Genomic DNA, 22,677 nt, shown 5'->3' with positions numbered 1-22,677 from the left:
TCAGCAGTAGCAAGATGAGGTGGAGAGGGCTTGCAGCGGCAGTTGCTGGAAGAGGGAGTGAATTGTCATATAAATGTATCATGACTTGCAATTACAGAGAAGAAAATTGATTTAGTTACATCCAATCAGCATTTGCTTACAAAATATTTACCTTATTTTTCGCTCCCTAGGACACACTTTTTTCCTCCTAAAAAGTAAGGGGAAATGTCTGTTTGTCTTATGGAGCAAATGTGTGGTCGATCGCTGGCTCCCTTTCCGGCCCCGGCCCCACCCCCTTGCGCAGGCTTCCATTGTTGAATGTTCTGCAGACGGAGGCTGTTTGTTTCCCCAACGACATGTGACAGGCTGATTAGATTATCTGTCTGGAAACTATAGAAAGGGCTCCCTTTCCTTTCCTAAAGAAGCTGCAGAACTGTGAGTTGAACCCCATAAAAACAGGATTTTTCCCCTTTGCAAAGTAAGCTCAACAACTTTGAGCTGATCATCAAAAAACTGGGGCTTTTCTCCTTTGCAAAAGAAGCTGCACAACTGTGAGATGATCCCCCCAAAAATGGGGCTTCCCCCCTTTCCTCCTCTAAAAACTAGGTGCATCTTATGGTCAGGTGCGTCTTATGGAGCGAAAAATATGGTAAGCAGTTCAGCGCTGGAATGCGAGGGACCATTTTTTGCCATTCTGTATGCCTTCCCTGCATGACTGTTGTGCAGTCATACAGCTCCACTTTTGTATGTTGCTGTGGAAACCCATCTCTTCTGAGCACCAGTATTTCAGACCCAATATCTTCATCTATAAACTTGCTGCCAAATATTTCTAAAATTGTTGCCTTGTTTGCCTGGTCTTTCCTGTAGATGAGTTCAACCGGGTGATCATTCCAGTGAAGAGGGGCGAAGAGAACACGGATTACGTGAATGCCTCCTTTATTGATGTGAGTGGCCTTCCCCCATTGTGATCTTCCTTCCTTCTCCCTCTGTGCCTTCAGTATTGCCCTTGCTTCCACTTTAGCCCTAGAATGAAAAGTTTGGGTTCTTTGGTCAGGTTCTCCTGTCTCATGTTGGAGAACAGAAACTGCACTTCATGCATAAAACTGTTAGCACCCAGAGCTCCCTGATCCTGGGACTGTGCACATCCTCTTTTGTTGTTGTTTAGTCGTGTCCGACTCTTCGTGACCCCATAGACCAGAGCACACCAGGCACTCCTGTCTTCCACTGCCTCCCACAGTTTGGTCAAACTCACGTTGGTAGCTTCAAGAACACTGTCCAACCATCGCATCCTTCGTCATTCCCTTCTCCTTGTGCCCTCCATCTTTCTCAACATCAGGGTCTTTTCCAGGCAGTCTTCTCTTCTCATGAGGTGGCCAAAGTATTGGAGCCTCAGCTTCATGATCTGTCCTTCCAGTGAGCACTCAGGGCTGATTTCCTTCAGAATGGAGAGGTTTGATCTTCTTGCAGTCTCAAGAGTCTCCTCCAGCACCATAATTCAAAGGCATCCATTACGTGCATTACATTCCTGCAACCAGGGTGGCTTTCAAAGAGCAGCAAAGGCGTAGGAGGGATGGAGAGTCTAATCCATAATTGTTGTAGGAAAACAGAGCCATGGTCATTCTAGATTGACTAAGCTTGCGTTAATTACCGTAGTGTGGTCTTCTGTATTGTGGTGTCAGTCTGTGTCAATGTTAAGCAGAGAACTGCATCAGCGCTCGCCTCATTTAACCTCCTTCCTCTCATTACTTGTCAAGTATCTGGGTTGTAAAGTCCTTTCATGACTGGTAGGCCTTTTACCTGGGAATTCAATTTCCTGCCTTTGCTGGGCACATTCCAGTGGCTAAGCTCCTTTCTCTCTGCATCCTATTCTTGAATGGAGGGAGGAAGAAAGAGAGAATATAGAGAGAGGGGGGGTTGTTAGATGTTACTGGAGCCACGTACCTCCTCTTCTTGAATGGAGGGAGGAAGAAAGAGAGAATATATATATATATAGAGGGGGGGTTGTTAGATGTTACTGGAGCCACGTACCTGTTCTTGCCTTTGGGTATGCCCAGTCTCGCTGCTCCGTCCCTTCATAGTAAAAGAAGAAGAAGAGTTTGGATTTGATATCCCGCTTTATCACTACCCAAAGGAGTCTCAAAGCAGCTAACATTCTCCTTTCCCTTCCTCCCCCATTCCCTTCCTCCCCCACAACAACCACCCTGTGAGGTGAGTGGGGCTGAGAGACTTCAGAGAAATGTGACTAGCCCAAGGTCACCCAGCAGCTGCATGTGGAAGAGCGGGGAAGCGAACCCAGTTCACCAGATTACGAGTCCACCGCTCTTAACCACTACACCACACTGTCTTAACATTCCAGGGCTATCGCCAAAAGGATTCCTACATAGCCAGCCAAGGCCCTCTCCAGCACACGACAGAGGACTTCTGGAGGATGATCTGGGAGTGGAAGTCCTGCTCCATTGTCATGTTGACTGAGCTGGAAGAAAGGGGTCAGGTGAGCCAAATGGGAAGTGGGCAAGAATTGTCTCCAGGGAGCTTGAAGGCATGTGGTGCAGTTCTGATGCAGAAACTTCAATGTGCCTGGTCCTCTAAGCCTGCCTTTGGCCAACCACATACAAGCCACTTTGAGCTGCTTAGTGCATATATATGCCCCTGGTCTTCCTCTGTCTGGATAAATTGCACTACAGAGTACAAAGTGTTGCATTGTACACTGAAGTCTGAGCATAGCTCCCATTTGTTTTTGTTTTTTAAAAACCAAAAAACCTTTAACTCCGACAATTTTATTTATTTATTCGATTTATATACTGCCCTTCAACATAAGATCTCAGGGTGGTTCACAGAATAAAATACAGGATAAAAACAAGTAAATAAGCGTAACCCAAGCAGGAAAATAATAATTCCCCGCTTCCCACAGAAACATTTAAAAGGCTGTAGAATATTAATCATCCCAAGGCCTGGTTGAAGAAGAACCTTTTCACCTGGCGCATAAAAATATATAATGAAAGCGCCAGGCAAACTCCCTGGGGAGAGCATTCCACAGACAGGGAGCCATTGCAGAAAAGGCCCTGTTCTTGTGTTGCCACCCTCTGGACCGCACATGTAGGAGGCATACAAAGAAGGGCTTCAGGTGATGAACACAGAGTCTGGGTCCTTGAGATATTGCGGTCCTGAGCCATTTAAGGCTTTATAGTTTATAACCAGGACTTTGAAATGGGCCTGGAAACTAATTGGCAGTGCAATCGGGCCAGGATGGGTGTGAGATGCTCAAACCGTCTTGCCCCAATGAGCAACCTGGCCACCAAATTCTGCACCAGCTAAAGCTTCCTAACTGTCTTAACGCATTGCAGTAATAATTGCATTATTGCTCAGCGTCAAAGATGCTGAATCCTTTAATGGGCTTCAGTCTTTCCCGCTACGCAACCATTGGGAGAAACTGTAGAGCCCTGTACCCTTCTTGGAGTGTGACAGAGAACACACTGTGGTTGTGAAAGGCCTCGTGTTTGGTCCCCGTCACTTGTACCTTAAAAGGATCCCAGGTAGCAGGTCTGAGACAGACCTCTGCCTGAGACCTTGGAGAGCCGCTTCTCGGGTAGGCAGTGCAGTAGTCCGGCAGGGCATGAGGCAGATTCATCAGTTCGTCATGTCTTTTCAGCCAGCAAGAGGATAAATGAGGTAAGCACTGCATCTAGCAAGAAGACCTATGCAGGCTTGGTCCCTGTCTCCATACCTTTGTGTTCAGAATTCTCAGCATTGTGATATATGTCCCAGGCTGCCCCTTTTATAAAGGACTATTGCCTTCCTCAGTGCTGTCACATGTTCCTCTTCCTGAGAAAAACTGGTGGGGGGGGGAGGCAGAAAGGAGGCCAGGGAGGAACTCATGCTTGGTCTTCTAGAGCAGTGTTTCCCAGCCTTGGGTCTCCGGTTGTTTTTGGACTACAATTCCCATCATCCCTGACCACTGGTCTTGCTAGCTAGGGATGATGGGAGTTGTATTCCAAAAACAGCTGAAAACTCAACGTTGGGAAACACTGTTCTAGAGGATACAATACGATAATCTTTATTGTCATTGTCCCATACAGAACAACAAAACTGAAAAAAAAAATCTACATAAGACATTCAGAACCAACAAGCTTGCTATCCCAGCCTGGTTAGCCCCCTAAAAACTCTAATACCCCATTTTTAAATACAATATACTCCCATAGAGACTACCTCGCACTGCGTTTAAAACCAAAATTGTATTTGGATAGAAACTGTTTCTCAGGTGGCTAGTCCTAGTCTTTATAACCCTGTACCGTCTTCCAGAAGGCAGAAGCTGAAAGAGATCATTTCCGGGGTGCGCACTATCCTGCGCTATCTCTGCAGCTTTCTTATGGCACCTGGAAGCATAGATTTGATCCATGGTGGGAAGAGTGCACCCAGTTATTCTCTCCGCAGTCTTTACAACCCTGGACGGCATTGTTTTTTCCCTTGACCGTGCAGCTCCCAAACCACATGCACAGACCATAAGTTAATACACTCTCCACAGTACAGTGGTAAAATGCCATCAGCAGGTCCTTTGAGAGATTGTTTTTCCGAAGGATTCTCATGGATCCTTATGTTGTCTGTCTAACTGCTTTCCCCTTTGTTGTCTTGCCTGCTTTCTGACCTCTCAGGAGAAATGTGCCCAGTATTGGCCTTCTGACGGCTCTGTGTCCTATGGAGATATAACCGTGGAGTTGAAGAAAGAGGAGGAATGTGAGAGTTACACAGTCCGGGACCTGCTAGTATCAAATACCAGGGTAGGTGCTGGGGCAATTTGTGCATTCTGGGAGAAGTGACGGTGACTCTTGACTTCCCAGGTCCTACACTTCTCCTTCTACCAGTGTTAATGGGAAACGGTGACTGTTTATTGCCCCCTCCAGAGATGCAAAATAGACACGGGGAAGCCTTTGTTTTGTTTTGTTTTAATAATATTTATTAAAGTTTCAAAAAAGTTACAGAAAAGAAAGAAAGAAAGAAAGAAAGAAAGAAAGAAAGAAAGAAAGAAAGAAAGAAAGAAGAGGCAAAAAATACAAAGTACAGAAAAATAAAGACAATTAAAAACAAATCAGTCTTTCCATGTCTTGCCTTTCATTTGCTTGTTTCCCTGACCTCCTCACACCTCCCTTTTTTGTATTCTAGTTCAGTAGTTGTTTCAGCAAGTCCTTACCATTTTTGCTTTTATCTTGATATTTTATCTTAATATATTGTAACTTTACATTTTCACCTGTTAACAATCCATTTTTACATACCCCTTTATAACATTACTGCTAAAACCACATAACTTCATTCCAGCATCCTTCTAACATTCCTTAATTTTACAGTGTTTCTGTAAATAGTCTTTAAATTTCTTCCAATCTTCTTCTACCGACTCTTCTCCCTGGTCTCGGATTCTGCCAGTCATTTCCGCCAGTTCCATATAGTCCATCAACTTCATCTGCCATTCTTCCTGGGTGGGTAAATCTTGTGTCTCACGGGGAAAGCCTTTGTATCTCTCCATCTCCACTTAATGCAGAATGCTGCTTTGTCTTATGGGAGCCAAGGTTTCCCTCGAAGTCCTTTGCTATCAACAATCCCTTTTGCTCAGCGGCAAGAATGTTACTTGCCCCAAAATGGAAAGAAGCAGAAGTCCCAGCAAAGGAAGAAGGGATTCAAAAACTTGTGGAATATGCAGAAATGGAGAAACAAACTTTTTATAAAAGAATGGAAATGGTTTATTGAATGCTTACAGATAAATTGTAAACCGATAAGAACATTGGCAGGATTATTGTAACAACCAGCGGTTTCATAGGAGTATCTATTGAAAGTAGATGAATAAATGAGCAAATTAAGTTGATTTGGATATGCAGAAGATATTAAAAATAAAATTCAAGGAACAGCAGAAAGGGGGGGAAGGAAGTCAAGTTTTGAAATGCCCAAATGATTGTAAAATTAGTGAAATGTATAAACTTTAAAAGTATAAATATTTTTTAAAAAAACAACAACAATCCCTTTTGTTAGCTCCTAGGACTGAGTTTTTCTAACACGTTAGTGTGTCGGCGCATTTTGCAAACGCTTCCTTTGCTGGAAGGGGGTTAGCTTATCCTCTGGTTTGCAAGTAAGACTGAATTACTGTGTTGTGAAATGATTCATGTCCAAAAAGCATGTCGCCAACATGAAAAATTTGGAGAGCTCTGTCCTAGGGGTATGTAGCCTGGTTAAGGGCACGTGCTGTTCTTGCTGTATCCCCGATTTTTATACTTGGAGGGATAACTTTTAATTCCTCCTGCAAACGCATCTCAGGATGCTAGCAGTCCTCCAAAAATATTATTCACCAGGCAGCAACTCCTGGTGAAGAATGTGGTTGCTATTGCTTGCCTACTTGACAGTTTCCAGAGGTTACAGATGAACCCCCATCCCCGAGTCTGCCTGGATTCAGATTCAGGCTTTTCTGAGATTTTCTCTTTTCTTTTTCCCCCCCCCCCCCCCCGACCAGGAAAACAAAACCCGGCAGATCAGACAGTTCCACTTCCACGGCTGGCCGGAGGTGGGCATCCCCACTGATGGAAAAGGAATGATCAACATCATTGCAGCTGTGCAGAAGCAGCAGCAACAGTCCGGAAACCACCCCATTACTGTGCACTGCAGGTAATCAAAGGGGCTGCGAGATTTCTGGGCAGCAAGAATTGGCGAAACATGCTACCCAAGAGGCGCTTTAGTGGCAAGGAGTACGTTGCATGAAGTTGCTGGCATTGCCACAACGCCTCCTAAGGGTACCAGGGATTGGGTTGAGGTCCTGGCTAGACAGTAACCACTGTTAAGATTGGTGCCAGTATTTCCCTTGGGCCACAGATCAGGAGATGGGGTATACGGCCTCAGTCCTGTATACCTGAAGGAGCGTCTCCACCCCCATCGTCTGGCCCAGACACTGAGGTCCAGCGCCGAGGGCCTACTGGCGGTTCCCTCGCTACAAGAAGTGAGGTTACAGGGAACCAGGCAGAGGGCCTTCTTGGTAGTGGCGCCTACCCTGTGGAACGCCCTCCCAGCAGATGTCAAGGCAATAAACAACTATTTTGCTTTTAAAAGACAACTGAAGGCGGCCCTGCTTAGGGAAGTTTTTAATGTCTGATGCTGTCTTGTTTTTGATATTCAGTTGGAAGCCACCCAGAGTGGCTGGGGAAACCCAGCCAGATGGGCGGGGTATAAATAAATTATTATTATTATTATTATTATTATTATTATTATTATTATTATTATTCCATCATATAATTGTAGAGTTGGAGGGTACCCGAGGGTCAACCCCACTTCAATGCAGGAATCTCAGCTTGAAGCATCCCTGACAAATGGCCATCCAATCTCTGCTTAAAAACCTCCAAGGAAGGAGAGGCCACCATATTCTAAGGGGGATCCATTCTCCCGTCAACAGCTCTTGCCATCAGAAAGAGCTGCTTGACAGCGGAGTGGTTCAGGCAACAGGAAGGTCTGTGTTTGTCACTCACAGGTGTGTTGTTGTTTTGTCTTTTGTTTCCCCCCCCCCCCCCAGTGCTGGAGCTGGCCGAACAGGGACCTTCTGTGCGTTGGGCACTGTTTTGGAGAGAGTCAAGGCTGAAGGAATTCTAGATGTCTTTCAGACAGTGAAGAGTTTGAGGTTACAGAGGCCGCACATGGTCCAAACACTGGTAGGCATGGGCTGCTGTTTGTGGAGTGGGTGGGTGGGTGAGGCTGGGTGGCTGAGTGGGTGGAGCAGCAAGAAATTCCCTCCTGCAAGTGTGAGCGGATCCTATCATTCCCTCCCGCCCATCAGAACCCCATCTCTTTCCTCTCTCTCTTGTACCTGTGTAAGGAACTGGGATACAAAGACTTTCTAGCTCATAAGAAAGAGAGAGGATCCCACAGGTGGGACCATAGCCCATAGGGGCAACCATAAGCAGGGCCTGAATGCAACAAGCCCTCTTACATACACACACCCCCAGGTCTCTGCCACTGAGCTAGAGTGCCTCTTGCTCTGGCCAGCGTCAGTTTCTGGTTGTGGAAATGGCCGTTTCTGCTCAAAGCCAAAAATTTAGAGTTTGAGGAACCAAAACACCATCCAGGTCAAACCCTCCAACCAGTGGCATAGCGTGGGTTGTCAGCACCCGGGGCAAGGCAAGTAATTTGCGCCCCCTAAGCCGTGGATTTGCGTCCCCTAACCCTAACCCCCAGATGTTGCGCCCTGTGCAGTCGGCCTCCCCTGCACCCCCCACGCTACGCCACTGCCTCCAACCGCCAGCCATCCACTGATCAGTCCATGCCAGCGGACATCGAATTGTGATGGTGATGTGCAAGCTCTGTATGTAGAAGGTCCCAGATCCAACCCATGGCGTTTCCAGGTAGGGCTGGAGAGGACACCTGTCAAAAACCGCGCAGAGCTTCTGCCAGTCAGATTGAGCATCCCTCAAGCTTGGGCCACCAGGTGATGTTAGACTACAGTCTCCGTCTCCCCAGCTAGCTTAGCCAGTGTTCAGGAATGATGCAAGTTTCAGTCCAGCAATATCTGTCAAATCAGGGTTGAAGAACACTGGTCTAGACAGGGTCCTGAGCTTAGATGGTCTGTTGAAGGTAGCGTTTGACATTGGGCTACCTGGTTTTGGTCATCCTGTAATTAATAGACAGGTTCCCTTAGGACCACAGCATCTCTGAAGAGTGACGATTCATTCCGTGACCAACTCAGCGTTTTCTTTTCTGCCTAATCTCCAGGAACAGTACGAATTCTGCTACAAAGTGGTTCAGGAATATATTGACGCCTTTTCAGACTACGCCAACTTCAAGTGAAGATGAAAATCACCCAACAGAAGAGTTGCCTTCTTTAATACTTTGTAATATTCTGTTTGTTAATATCCCCTGCCCCCCGAAAAATGTGTATATATCTTAACTGTTTTAGAGGGTTGGTACCATAAGATTCCTATTAGCTGGAGATTTTATATGTAGCAAAAGTGTTAGAAAGAGATTGTAGGCACTTTTTTTCCAATGTTTTATTGGGGAATTAAATAGCGTGATATTTGGATTAATATTGTCAAATCTCTCTCCTGGAGAGTTGATGCAGGCTGTTTTTGTTTTGTAAATCTTTTTTTTTTTCCTTGAGGGAGTAAAGCCTTTTAAAAAACCAAAAGAGATTCTGCATATCGGCCTTTTATTTTAAAAGGAAAACAAACAAACCAGTGGCTTATAAGTACAGTGTTCAAGATCAGGGTTTTCTCTCTCCCTAACTTAGAAGACTGGGCCGCCCTGCAGGGTTCTGGGTTTGAGGGCTGCTTGTTGAAGCAACAAACCCCTATAGCTGGAGTATCCCGATGTTTGGAATAGCCGTTGGGAAGGGAAAGTTGCTCTTCCGTTAATGCAACGCCGTTAAAAAGCACTATTAAGCTGTGGAGCATCCGGCCATTCATTTTGGTGGGGTTTGCGCAGCAGAGGGTCCTGTTGGGTTGGGCCCAGGTTTCTTCAGCTTTGGAGAAATGGGGGAGGGATAGGAATAGAGGAGCCTCCTTGCAAAACCATCGACTTTATTTGCAGCAAATGCAGCTCCCGTGTCCATTTTTTGATAATAGCTTGACCAGTCTGGCCTCTTGTCCCCCCCATCCCAATTTTTGTGTGGAAGCAGGTCTCTATCGAGGTATGCTTGGGGTATTGTCTCATCTTGGTTTACATTTGGTTTGCCAGGGACCAACCAAGCCCCCTCTGTGGGAAAAGCGTGACCTCCATCCCTTCGCCTTCAAGGGGATGGATAGGATAATCATAAAGAGCATCCTTGACTTGGGGCAAGATAGCCGGGCATTAGAAATAGAATTAAGGAGATCCCTTGCAGTCTTCACAGGGCTGAATGCCCCTTTATTGCTTAGGAGTTCCACCTGGCCATAGTATGTGGAGTGCTTAGCCACTGTGAACATTTTTTTTAACAGAAAGCAGGATATAAATTTCAACAATAAATAGATAGAAGTGACTTTTGTGGCCTGGATCTGAGATCGTCTTAAGCATTCCACATTTTCCCTACCAACTTAGGCCGTCGTGAATGACTATACATTAGGGAGATGGCAGGCCGGGGCGTGTTTAACATGCATGGCCCAATTAATGGCTCGTTGCTGTCAAAAGGCCAGGAGTTGTGAATGCCATCAATCTAAGCAGAGACGGCAAAGCAGTCCAGTGTTGCAGAGAGGGTTTTGGGAGGTGAGTCTGTTCACAACCCACACACTATCCAGCTCAAAGCAAGGGGGAGAGGGTTTTAAAAATTACTATACAGATTTTTTTTACAAATCACAAATTTATTACAACATGTGAATAACACAGCCCCTCGAGTCCATATAAAAACGTCCGGGGTTATTTGGTGTAATATTCATACATGGCTTAAATAGTAGATGTATCCTATTGTCTATCTGCAAAAATATATATATAAAGTACCAAGCACACTTTCACTTTCTGCCACTAGAATAGACTAGATGGTGGCTGAGTTACCCACATCTTATAGTACATTTGAGGTGCAAATTCTCCGCAAAGAGGGAAGTGTGGGTGGGAGAGCCCAACAGATGTAAAAGTATGAACCATCTGCCTGAACGCTGACCGGAGGTGTTTGTGCCTGGCTCTGTAAGGTGTATGTAGCCCACTTTTGTTGTAAAAGACACGCGATCAGCTCACTCTGCACCTTCTCTGTGTGTGATGCAGTTTAGACACATCCTATTAAACATGCTGGCTTCTTCTGATGCAACTGGGATTTGCCGAATCGCATCAGATCTTGGTCTCTGGCTATTTTGGAACGTGCTCAGCTTGCAAGAGGTGGTTTTGTTTTTAAGATAAAAAAATTGTTTGGAAGCTAATGGAAGTTTCTCACTGGCGTGGCTTTACAAAGTTTTTGTTTTTGTTTTTTTGCTGCTTCTACCCTTCCCAAGGAATGCGTCTTAAACGTCTCCTGTAAGTGGCCAAGCTGATTGGCAGTCAGGTTTTGGCCTAAACCAGATATGATCTCCAAAAGCTGTTGAGTTCCTTTTATTCTTTTGAGGCACCATGTATGCTTTAGGACTCTTGGTCCCATTGCTTAGCAGCTCTTACTAGTTAGCTGCCCAAAAGCCATTTTGAGGGAGAGTCCAACGTCGCCAGCCGGATGCCAATCTTATCCCTTTTCTGGCTTTTCCCCAGCTGGCACAAGTAGGAGAACCGACAAGCATCAATAATTGGTCTTGGTCTCCTTTATTTTCTTTCTTGCAGGACTGAAGAGAGCTTAGTAGGCTCTTGCAAATATATGTAAGTGATCAGGGTCAGGGGCCTAAGGCATTCAACCTTAGGCCACCATCTTAAGTTGGCGGTCAGTGCAGCTGTGCCCACCCTGCTTGGTGCCCACATAAAGGAGGGATGTAGAAATCTGTGGCTCTCCAGATGTTGCAAGGCTGCAGTTTGCACCCTGCTCCCTGACTCTGGCTTGGAGATGGGTCTGGTGGGAGTTGGAAGTCCCAAAACCTCTAGTGGGCAACCAGCATACAGGGAGCCACAGGTTCCCTACGCCTGTTAGCTTCTACATGGCATTCTTCTAACAGAATGTTTATCACAGAGGTGGCATGCTTTTCAAAGGAACGTGCGTAAGTGGCACACAAGGCTAAGTAGTTCCAGTTACAGATAGGTAGCCGTGTTGGTCTGCCATAGTCAAAACAAAAAAAAAATTCCTTCCAGTAGCACCTTAAAGACCAACTAAGTTAGTTCTTGGTATGAGCTTTCGTGTACATGCATGTATCTGAAGAAGTGTGCATGCACACGAAAGCTCATACCAAGAACTAACTTAGTTGGTCTTTAAGGTGCTACTGGAAGGAATTTTTTTTGTTAAGGCTAAGTAGGTTGTTGGAAGAGCAGCTACATGCATTAAGAGATGGTGGGGGGACGACCTGCGATTGGCATTCATGAAGCCCCTGAAACAACCCTGGCATTTCCTACTAAAAGGATTGCCAGCTGTTCGAGACGTGGGACGTAGGAGCGCTGCTTCCAGCCAGAGTAAGCGGTCTGACTTTGTATATGGCGATATATACCGCCTGTTTAACCCCAAGCAGCAAGGGGGGGCAGTGTTAAAAAAAGAGGTCTTGGTCCGGTGTGCCCCTCGTAATCCAGGTGCGATGGTGCACCTCGCATTGCCAACTTGTGCCCTCAAGTCCTCTGGGGCAAAGTCTTGCCAGGGCACTTTCTGCCCAGAACAAACACCTGCCTGGGATGCAACCATACAGCTGCTCAGAGCGTGGTGTCTGTATGCTGCTTAAAACAGTATCCGCTACCGTTGTGGGGGTTTTTTTGCTGCGAGTGCACGCAGTTGGTGTCTTAGCTTTAGGGGCAAAGTCCTTATGTGCCAAAAATGACATGCTGCCCCCCCTCTGCCCCACTCCCCCCCCTTGCAGATCTGCCACATCAGCTGCTGAGGCAGGCCAGAGCAAAAGTTGCCGTTTCCCTTCTGTTTGTTTTCAGTAGCTGTAACTCCATGCTGCCTTCATTCTGAATGTCTTAATATCTTGTATTTATTTTTTGTTGACTAAGTAAATGCTTTTTTTTTTAAAGTGGCCTGCGTATTTCTTTAACAGCAACGTTAACGTGGATCACATTGGCCAGGGTGTGGGTGCGTGTGTTCTAGCAGGACGAAAAGCCACTTGGCCTGGGGTTTGAACCTTCATTCATTAGGATATATTGACTGGTTTAGCTCTGCCATCATCTTGTTTTCAAGTGTGCTGGCTAACAAGCCCCAAAATACCCCTGTGTGCTCTTAGACACTGGCTGGCCGCCTGTTGTATGGGCCTTATGAGGGTTTAATCCAGTGGCTCTCAAACTTTTTTCTCTGGGCCACACTTTCAAATAAAGATTTGCTCATGCACATCATTTCTTTTTAATCCTAAGAAATACATTGGAAAACAAAAAGAAACAACTAGCAGTGTACTTTATAATATCATTGGATATCCAGAAAGTATGAAGCAATGTAGCTACATAAGAACATGAACCATTCCCAAAATATAATTATAAACGAGCCTCTTACATATGTACCTTAAGCACGTATACAAACTCAGTGAGAGGTGTGAGCTTGCTTGTGCCAGGTAATCTCATTTATATCCTAATTTGAGCCAAACAAAAACTCACCTCCACATCAACACAAAGAAGCCTTTCTCTTTTCCGATCTTTCATATTCCTCCAAGTTGAAAATCCCTGTTCACAACAATGTTGTCCTCAGTATCGCTCTTGCTCTCATTTTGAAAAGATACCTATTCATATTCTGCAAATAAAAACATATTTCGATACTAAACTATACTACACTGAAATGTTTCTTTGATCGTCCCTGAATTTTATTGCCACACCTTGCTGTCCTCTCCTGCCACACCCTTTGAGAACCACTGGCCTGAGCTGAAGCCGACTTCTCCCCAAACCACTTTCAGCTTTCAAACAATCTGTTCCCCGGACAGGAAAATAGGATTTCAGAAGGAGAGGTCAAAGTTGGAAACAGAACTGTTAGAACCCAATACTAAGATCTTGTCTAGAATGTACAATTTGCTGTTGAAATGGAATACACAGGATGAAACAGTGAAATCAGCTATGATTAAATGGGCACAGGATATCGGTCATGACATCATGTTTGCTGACTGGGAACAGTTATGGACCACCGGTGTTAAATTCACGGCATGTAATGCCTTAAAAGAAAACATAATGAAAATGATTTACAGGTGGTACATGACCCCAGTCAAATTAGCAAAAATATACCATTTGCCCAATAATAAATGTTGGAAATGTAATGAGACTGAAGGTACCTTTTACCACCTTTGGTGGACCTGCCCAAAGATTAAAGCCTTCTGGGAAATGATCTATAATGAAATTAAGAAGGTCCTTAAATGGACTTTTCCTAAGAAACCTGAGGCTTTTCTCCTGGGCATGGTTGGCCAATTGGTGCCAAAGAAGGACAGAACCTTTTTTATGTATGCTACCACAGCAGCAAGAATTCTTCTGGCAAAGTATTGGAAGATGCAAGAACTACCTACTCTGGAAGAATGGCAGACGAAGGTGACAGACTTCATGGGACTAGCAGAGATGACCGGCAGAATCCGAGATCAGGGGAAAGAGACAGTGGAAGAGGACTGGAAGAAGTTTAAATTATATCTTAAAAACTGTTGTAAAATTGAGGAGTGTTGAGATGTCAAGGGGTAAGAAGTAGAGAAATACAGCTGTAAATATTAAGTTTAAAGAAATTTAATGAAAGGGAACCAATAGATAAACTGATTAAAGGGTTGCTAAAGAACTTTGGAATAAGGATGCAGCGAAAGGGAGGTACGGGGAAGTCGGTATATGTTTAATGTGGTGTATGTTTTTGTTTTGTAATGTGTTTGTCTTTTATTATGTGTTGGAAAAATCAATAAAAAATTTTTATTAAAAAAACAAACAATCTGTTCCCCAAACAGATTTATAGAACATTGACTTGAACGTAGAGCCCCCTAGAGTTCTCACTGGAGTTTAGTGGCATTTGTCTTGGCAAAGAAGTACAGAGACTCTTGCCACCTATCATGTGCAGCTGAATAATAATAATAATAATAATAATTTTTATTTATACTCCGCCCTCCCCAGCCAGAGCTGGGCTCAGGGCAGCTAACACCAGTAAAATCACAGTAAAAACATAAGGGGGGGGGAACCAATTTAAAATGCAGGTTAAAATGCAATTTAAAATGCAGCCTCATTTTAAAAGTAGCCCATAAATCAAAACCATAAGGGGAGGGAAACATAAGGGTCAGAATGAGAATGGTCATCTGTATTGACCACCCCAGCGGGAGCCTGGTTTGTACTGGTTATACTAGTGTCAATAATGGCAACAATGTCTGGGTTTCATTATAGGTTAGCTCTATGCTAGGGCTGCCATATTTTGAAGAGCAAAAAAGAGGACACATTTGCCGACTTCTACTTTTGACTACGAGTGGCTATAATGATGCTCATTTTAAATACCCCTGCTATATGTAGGCTATAGAAGCTGTGATATATATACAGGATGATGGTGCAAAACAGGTACCTCGAAATCCAATAGGCGGGCAAGAAAGAGATACTTGGCTGATTTACGCCCCCTCCCCAATGCACACAGAAGTAAGCCTTCTATTAAGTAGTGGTTCATAACACCTTCCTTTTTCTCTCTTCCCCCCAATCACGTTGATAAAGGAGAAGCAGAAAGAGGCAGCCCAGCAGGAAGGGACAAACAAACAAATCCCGGATATTTTTTGCAAATTTTAAAAATTCGCCCGGACAGAAATGATACCCCTGAAAAAGAGGAGATATGTCAACTGGTTAAGCCAGACCACCTTGGGTGCAAACCTTGATAGTAGTGTGATATGGCTTTTTAGGGGGAGGAGAGAGAGTTAAGGATCCCAGGCATCAACATTCACCCCAGATTTGCAAGTCCCTTTCACCACTACTAAGCTATCCACACCCACTGGAATTTGGGTCCTGATTACAAAGTCATTTCAGAGCAGAGTATTGAACAAGCCCCACGTTAAAACCCAGATTGGAAGCTGGGTTCTCCTAGGGCTGCCCGGTAACATCCGTGATTTCAAAGGTGTAAAAACGTCTGTTTTCTTAGCGTTATTGTAATTGCATAAAAATACTTTTGAGGTGTCCTGGTTTTTACTTTTTGTGGTCTCCAAAGCATTTCCCGGAAGAGCCTGTGGGAGCTGCTGCTTCAAGGTAAGGAACAGCCGATGACATAAAGCCCCAGGGCTCAGCCTTTTCTAAGGCTCCATTGAAGCCTTTCTCTTACAAAACCGCAGTTGATTCCCAACATGGCAAAGCCAGGACCGTGTCGTTTCCAATAATAATAATAATAATAATAATAATAATAATAAATTTTATTTATACCCCACCCTCCCCACCCAAGACCGGGCTCAGGGTGGGTAAAGGTAAAGGTAAAGGGACCCCTGACCATTAGGTCCAGTCGTGGCCGACTCTGGGGTTGCAGCGCTCATCTCGCTTTACTGGCCGAGGGAGGCGGTGTACAGTACAGCTTCCGGGTCATGTGGCCAGCATGACTAAGCCGCTTCTGGCGAACCAGAGCAGTGCACAGAAACGCCGTTTACCTTCCTGCCGGAGTGGTACCTATTTATCTACTTGCACTTTGACGTGCTTTTGAACTGCTAGGTGGACAGGAGCAGGGACCGAGCAACGGGAGCTCCCCCCGTCGTGGGGATTCGAACCTCCGACCTTCTGATCAGCAAGTCCTAGGCTCTGTGGTTTTATAACAAATTGATTGAAATACAACTTAAAAACAAGATTAAAATACAACATTAAAACATTAAAATACAGCCTCATTTCAATGGAAACTCAAATAAAAAACTTGGGGGGAGGGATGAAAATGTCAAGTCTTCACCAAGGCTAACTTTCCAGACTGGTCCTACATGGGCCCGAAAAAGCCAGGAAAGTCCCCAAATAGGAGTTCCATCACAGGAGGAGGAAGGGGGGGGGGAGAGAAGAGGGGAAGGGAATCAAGTTGATTCCAAGCCAAAGTCCAGGCAGAACAACTCTGTCTTACAGGCCCTGCGGAAATAAATCAGATCCTGCGGGGCCCTGGTCTCATGAGACAGAGCGTTCCACCAGACCGGAGCCATCACTGAGAAGGCCCTGGCTCTGGTTGAGGCTAATCTGACTTCCTTAGGGCCCGGGACCTCTAGGGTGTTGCTATTTATGGACCTTAAGGTCCTCTGTGGGGCATACCGGGAGAGGCGGACCCGTAGGTATGAGGGTCCTAGGCTGTGAATCTTAGGTGTACAGTGTGTACAGTCTGATAAGTGTACAGTACTAATCTTGCCACTGTTCATTTGCCAAGCCCAAAGGTGTGTCAGAAGAGTTTGTGTGGCTGTTAAAGACTTTCTGGCTGCTAAACAGAAGGTTGGTGGTTCAATCCTGCAGGGGGTTGGACTAGATGACCCTTGGGGTCCCTTCCAGCTCGACAATTCTATGATTTCCTGTGTTTGAAGCAGCTCTAGGTTTATCAAAGCTTTCCTTCCCAAAGTTTACTAGAAGCTAAATGCCAGAAATAAGCTGAATTCATCCCGTTGCAGCTAGTTTCAGGGCAGCGGGAAAACTAGTTTTCTTGGCTGCAATTTTTGTGTAATCTCATCAAAGTTTTCACATAGCACCTTGCACTAGGCCTCTGGGAGAAGCATGAGCTCTCTGCATCTGTTTCCTCACCGTCTTCCTCAATGTGCTACATTCTTTGTCAAACCATTTCATTTGAACTAACTCCAGCTGTTTAAAGGGGTCTCAATTTAAAACATGCACCATGATGTGCTTGTAACACTGAATTAATAATTGGAGTCACGGGGTTAGAATTATATCGCCAAGGCATCTAGTGGCAGCTGAGTTCCAAAAAAAATGTTCTTGTTGCCTTTTTAACCTTTGCTCAAGGTGGTTGGCTGGTTTGAAACCCTGGTTTGAAATTCCTGCATTGCAGGGGGCTGGACTAGATGTCCCTTAGGGTCCCTTCCAACGATTCTGCGATTTTTATGAAACCCCTTTCCGCCAAGTGACAGGGCAAGTTCTCATTCAGGCTTACGAGTCGCTGAATCACGTTGCAGTCACGAAAAGAGGCCACTGCAGAAATGAACTTGGGTAGCAACGGCCGCTGAATAGGAGCACGTTGTTGCGGACGCCTACTGCTAGCAGTTTCAGGGAGAGCTGCCAAATGCGCATGGAAAATGCCTGTGCATTTTGCACCGATGGATATCCTCCGCTAACTGGTTCCATTGCTGCGATTGTCTCATTCAGACTCAACTGCGCGTCAGGTCTTTTGCAGCCTTGAAGTTATACTGGTGGAAGGTTTGCTATGTGTGGTCCTCCCTTGTGGTCTGTTTACTGGGGCTGCAGCTGGTACTGCTGGATAAGAAGAGCTTGCTGGATCAAGCCAGTGGCTCATCTAGTCCAACATGCTGTTCTCACAGTGGCCAACCTGTGGGAAACCCACAAGATCCCTCTCCCCTCCAGTGGTTCCCAGCAACAGGTATTCAGAAGCATTGCTGTGGAGGTAGAGCATGGCCGCCATGACTGGTAGCCATTGATAGCTTTCTCCTCCGTGAATTTTTCTAATCCTCTTTTAAGTCCATCTAACTTTTAAGGCCAACACTGCTTCCTGGGGGAGAGAGTTCCATAGATTAACTTGGTGTTATGTACTGATCCAAAATGCAGCAGTCTGATTGGTCCTTGAACAATGCAGCAGTCTGATTGGTCTGCAGGAGCCACCCAATCCAGCTCCAGATGGAAGTGAATCCACAACCTGATTGGCCTACAGGAGAATTCCGGAATTAGCCAATCACGTGCAGCCCATTGTGTAAATAATGTATATACAGCAGATACTTTGAGGGAACTTTCATTCCTCCTCACCACTATGAGCCGAATAAAGAGCATGAAATCCACTCTCGACTCCGAGTATATTTCACTTTAGTTTAAGATCAAAGTGCAAGATCAAAGCTGCCTCACTCCTACCTTAGAGTCTTCCTGCCACGAGGGGGCGGGAGCTGAGAGAATGGAGGGGCAGGATAAGATTTCCCCGTGTATTCTTTTAAATTATTAGGAACTTGGAATTCTAACCGCAGTGTGGTGAGGAGCATGCACAGAATTTTAAACAGACAGCGGATTGGCAGCCTGGAAGTGACCGTCTCAATTTGGCAGAATTTTTAGAACGACAGAGCCTCTCCCTGAATAAGCAACATTAAGGGTTCTCTGAGTTTGTAGAGCAATCCGCTCTGCCATCTGCGAGAGGAAGACCTGAGGGCATCTAGGGCTCTGTCTTCCATGAGAGAGATCCGTGTGACATTTCATCGCCTGGCTCCCCGCTGCCTCTCTGCAAAGCTACGTTTCCAATGCTTCCACCGGACTGCAAGCCAACGCTGATCGAAAGGTCACCGCCATCCCAATTAACACTGTACAGTATTATGGAATTAACTGGTCATGGTCATACCTTGGGGAGCTTCTGGCAAGCTGCATCCTTCAGCCCACGGATTAAGCCTTGGATGCCACAGCGTCATCTGCCCTGACATCAGAGCATGGACCATACTTGGAAAGATGCTCATATTTCTCTCTCTCTTCCATGCAAGCCTTCGCTTGGCTGAACCCATGTAATCTCTTTTTCCTTTCTCCTGCTTTTCTGCAGTGGCCTCTGGCATTTTCTTGGGCTACAACTCATACAATCCCTGACCATTGGCTCTGCTGGCTGCGGCCGATGGGTTCCAGCCATGTCAGAAAGGTCACAGGTCCCCAGCCCTGCTTTTTTTTAAAAAAAAAAGTTTTTTTTTATACTTTCCAAGTTTATACAGGTGAAACTCGGAAAATTAGAATATTGTGGAAAAGTTCATTTATTTCAGTAATTCAACTTAAAAGGTGAAACTAATATATGAGATAGACTCATGACATGCAAAGCGAGATATGTCAAGCCTTTATTTGTTATAATTGTGATGATCATGGCGTACAGCTGAAGAAAACCCCAAATTAACAATCTCAGAAAATTAGAATATTAAATGAAATAAGCAAAACAAGGACTGCAAATAGAGCAATACTGGACCTCTGAGAAATAGAAGCATGCACATGTACTCAGTACTTGGTTTGGGCCCCTTTTGCATCAATTACTGCCTCAATGCGGCGTGGCATGGATGCTATCAGCCTGTGGCACTGCTGAGGTGTTATGGAAGACCAGGAAGCTTCAATAGCAGCCTTCAGCTCTTCTGCATTGCTCAGTCTCATGTCTTTCATCTTTCTCTTGGCAATGCCCCATAGATTCTCTATGGGGTTCAGGTCAGGCGAATTTGCTGGCCAATCAAGCACAGTAATCCCATGGGCATTGAACCAGGTATTGGTACTTTTGGCAGTGTGGGCAGGTGACAAAGTCCTGCTGGAAAATGAAATCAGCACCCCATAAAGCTCGTCTGCGGAAGGAAGCATGAAGTGCTCCAAAATCTCCTGGTAGACGGCTGTGTTGACCTTGGACTTAATGAAGCACAGGGGACCAACACCAGCTGATGACATGGCTCCCCAAATCTCTTTTCTGATGAGAGCAGCTTTTGCATCTCATTTGGAAACCAAGGACCCAGAGTCTGGAGGAAGAATGGGGAGGCACACAATGCCAGTGTGAAGTTCCCACAGTCTGTGTTGATTTGGGGAGCCACAGAGCCTGGGGCTTGCTGATCAGAAGGTCGGCGGTTTGAATCCCCTTGACAGGGTGAGCTCCCATTGCTCGGTCCCTGCTCCTGCCCACCTAGCAGTTCCAAAGCACGTCAAAGGGCAAGTAGATAAACAGGCACCGCTCTGGCGGGAAGGTAAACGGCATTTCCATGCGCTGCTCTGGTTCGCCAGAAGTGGCTTAGTCATGCTGGCCACATGACCCAGAAGCTGTATGCTGGCTCCCTCGGCCAATAAAGCGAGATGAGCGCCACAACCCCAGAGTTGTCCGTGACTGGACCTAATGGTCGGGGGTCCCTTTACCTTTTAAGGACTCTATACGGGCTCTTGGGCACCCCATAAGGGAGCAGTTTCTTCTTATAACAGGTTCAAACCCCACATTGGGTAAACGATTCCTGCATTGCAAGGGGTTGGACTAGATGACTCTCGTGGTCCCTTCCAACTCTAAATTTCTATGATTCTATGGTCTAGACACTGTTTTTATAGATGCTCATGTCTTTATTGTTAATCACTCCAGAGTGCTTCAAGGGAAGTGAATCAAAATGAAATCTGGGGTTGTTGATATCTTCAAGCGGGGAGAAAGCAATCCAACAAACGTTAAACATTTTGTGGTCCCATATTAATAATTTTAAACCAGAGAGTGCGTAAGTCTGCTGCTGAAAAATGGCAAAATAGAGAGGGCCTCGCTTGGTGAGATCACCCCCAGCGTCTGACCTGTTTTCTTTTTTCGCTCGTTATGTTATTGGCTTATCAAATGGTGGTATGAAAATGTAAATATTGTTGGGATGCAGGAGCAAACGCCATGTGTGATTTGGGCGCCCTGGGTTGCACGGCGTAAATCTCAACAACAGGTTTAACAAAACAAAACAGCCCATCCGTTTGCTCAGCCCAATTATGTCTAGCAGAGACTTTGACCTGCGAGCTGATAACTTTGCAAGTTGAATCAGGAGCTGAATATGAAAGCGTCAAATGTTTGTCTGGCTGCTGTTTGCTTAGAACTCGTCGAGTGCCTGACTTATGAGATTGTCACGACGACACCGGAGGAAATGAGGTGCTTGAGGTGCTTCGCTGCAGTGGACCTCTAATTCAATTTATTTTTAGCAGTCAGCTACCTGTGTTTGTTCTTTGGTATACATTACCCTTATTCTCTCAACAACAGCATCCAATTAAAGTCTTGTGTTTAGAAGACCCAAGGGTGCAAAGCCAAGAGGAGATAAAATTAGTTGTGGCCTTGTTTAAACTTTTTTGATTTGCAAGTTTTCTATTTTGGAAAGGATTTGTGAGTTTTCTCGCCGGTGGAGGGAAATATTCTTACTCCACTTTGATCTTCCCGGATTGAATTGAAATACCCAGGAAATGCTCCCAGCGCCAACCTGTCACTGCCATCTTGAAGCAGAGCAGATTTGCATTGATCGCGCACTCAAAAGCGCCATCCATCACTTGTGCCTCTGGCACACCTTTCATCCTGGGATATCAATGCACCTTCCAGCTTGGGATATTAATGCGACCGATTTGCATTTATGATGAGCTCCATGTACAATTATCTCCATGCTTCTTAATAAACAACAGTTAAACAGCCCTGGTGTTTCAGCAGTGCAGCCTTACAGAGATAGCAAAGCTTTAAATCTACTTGCCCAGAGCCTTTGTTAACCTGGTGCCTTGCAATTGCTCTAGGCTGGGTAGGTACAAATTGTGGGTGTGTAATATGTATCTAGGGACCCGGGTGGCGCTGTGGGTTAAACCACAGAGCCTAGGACTTGCCGATCAGAAGGTCAGTGGTTCAAATCCCCGCGACGGGGTGAGCTCCCGTTGCTCAGTCCCTGCTCCTGCCAACCTAGCAGTTCGAAAGCACGTCAAAGTGCAAGTAAATAAATAGGTACCACTCCAGCAGGAAGGTAAACGGCGTTTCCGTGCACTGCTCTGGTTCACCAGAAGCGGCTTAGTCATGCTGCCACATGACTTGGAAGCTGTATGCCGGCTCCCTCGGCCAATAAAGTGAGATGAGCACCGCAACCCCAGAGTCGGTCACGACTGGACCTAATGGTCAGGGGTCCCTTTACCTTTACCTTTAATATGTATCTGGTAAGCATGCAACACGTAAAACATCCCTGAGCCCACATACCCTCCAAGTGTCCTGATTTTCCAGGGACAGTCTTGGAATTACAGAAGCCACCCTGGTTTTTTGTTTCATCCCACAATGTTCTAGGTTTCCTTTTTCCTCTCCTCCACGTCTTGGAGAACTATGACAAGTGGGTGTGTGTAGGAGCAAAAATGAAGACCTGTTTATCCTGAAAATAAAATATCTGCACCAAATGAAGGAAATGTTGTTGAAGCCCTTCCTATAATTTTGAAGGAAAAGGTCACCTAGGGTTGCCAAAAAGTGAAAATGGTTGAGTTTTGCTTTGTTTTTGTGCAAAATCTACACTTCTGACATGGCTATGTCTGGGAAAACTCAGATGTATGGGAGCCTTAATCAAACCACTTTAAATTTCTTGATTGCTTCCGCAGTGACAATTTGTTGTTGAC

General features: G+C 45.4%; 2 protein-coding genes across 4 annotated transcripts in view; one reads left to right on the top strand and one right to left on the bottom strand.

Annotated features, from left to right (window-relative positions):
- Positions 1 to 12,530, top strand: part of PTPRA (protein tyrosine phosphatase receptor type A) — a 139,718-nt gene extending 127,188 nt beyond the window's left edge. For 2 of the 3 annotated variants that reach the window (XM_081924931.1, XM_081924930.1), the window contains 6 exons: positions 847 to 923; positions 2,336 to 2,470; positions 4,629 to 4,754; positions 6,470 to 6,621; positions 7,517 to 7,652; positions 8,710 to 9,121. In XM_081924931.1, the coding sequence (XP_081781057.1) occupies positions 847 to 923; positions 2,336 to 2,470; positions 4,629 to 4,754; positions 6,470 to 6,621; positions 7,517 to 7,652; positions 8,710 to 8,784 (701 nt within the window). In that variant the 3' untranslated portion in view covers positions 8,785 to 9,121. Of the gene's footprint in view, positions 1 to 846; positions 924 to 2,335; positions 2,471 to 4,628; positions 4,755 to 6,469; positions 6,622 to 7,516; positions 7,653 to 8,709; positions 11,590 to 11,816 lie in introns of those variants that run through there. The other variant, XM_081924929.1, reaches the window with a different exon arrangement.
- LZTS3 (leucine zipper tumor suppressor family member 3) overlaps positions 1 to 22,677 on the bottom strand; it is a 327,722-nt gene that overhangs the window by 88,496 nt on the left and 216,549 nt on the right. The window lies entirely within an intron of this gene.

This window comes from Podarcis melisellensis (genome assembly GCF_964234715.1).
Source record: "Podarcis melisellensis genome assembly, chromosome: 9".
NCBI lineage: Eukaryota > Metazoa > Chordata > Lepidosauria > Squamata > Lacertidae > Podarcis > Podarcis melisellensis.
Note: the sequence above shows the minus strand (reverse complement) of the source record. Positions and strands in the feature narration are given on the sequence as shown.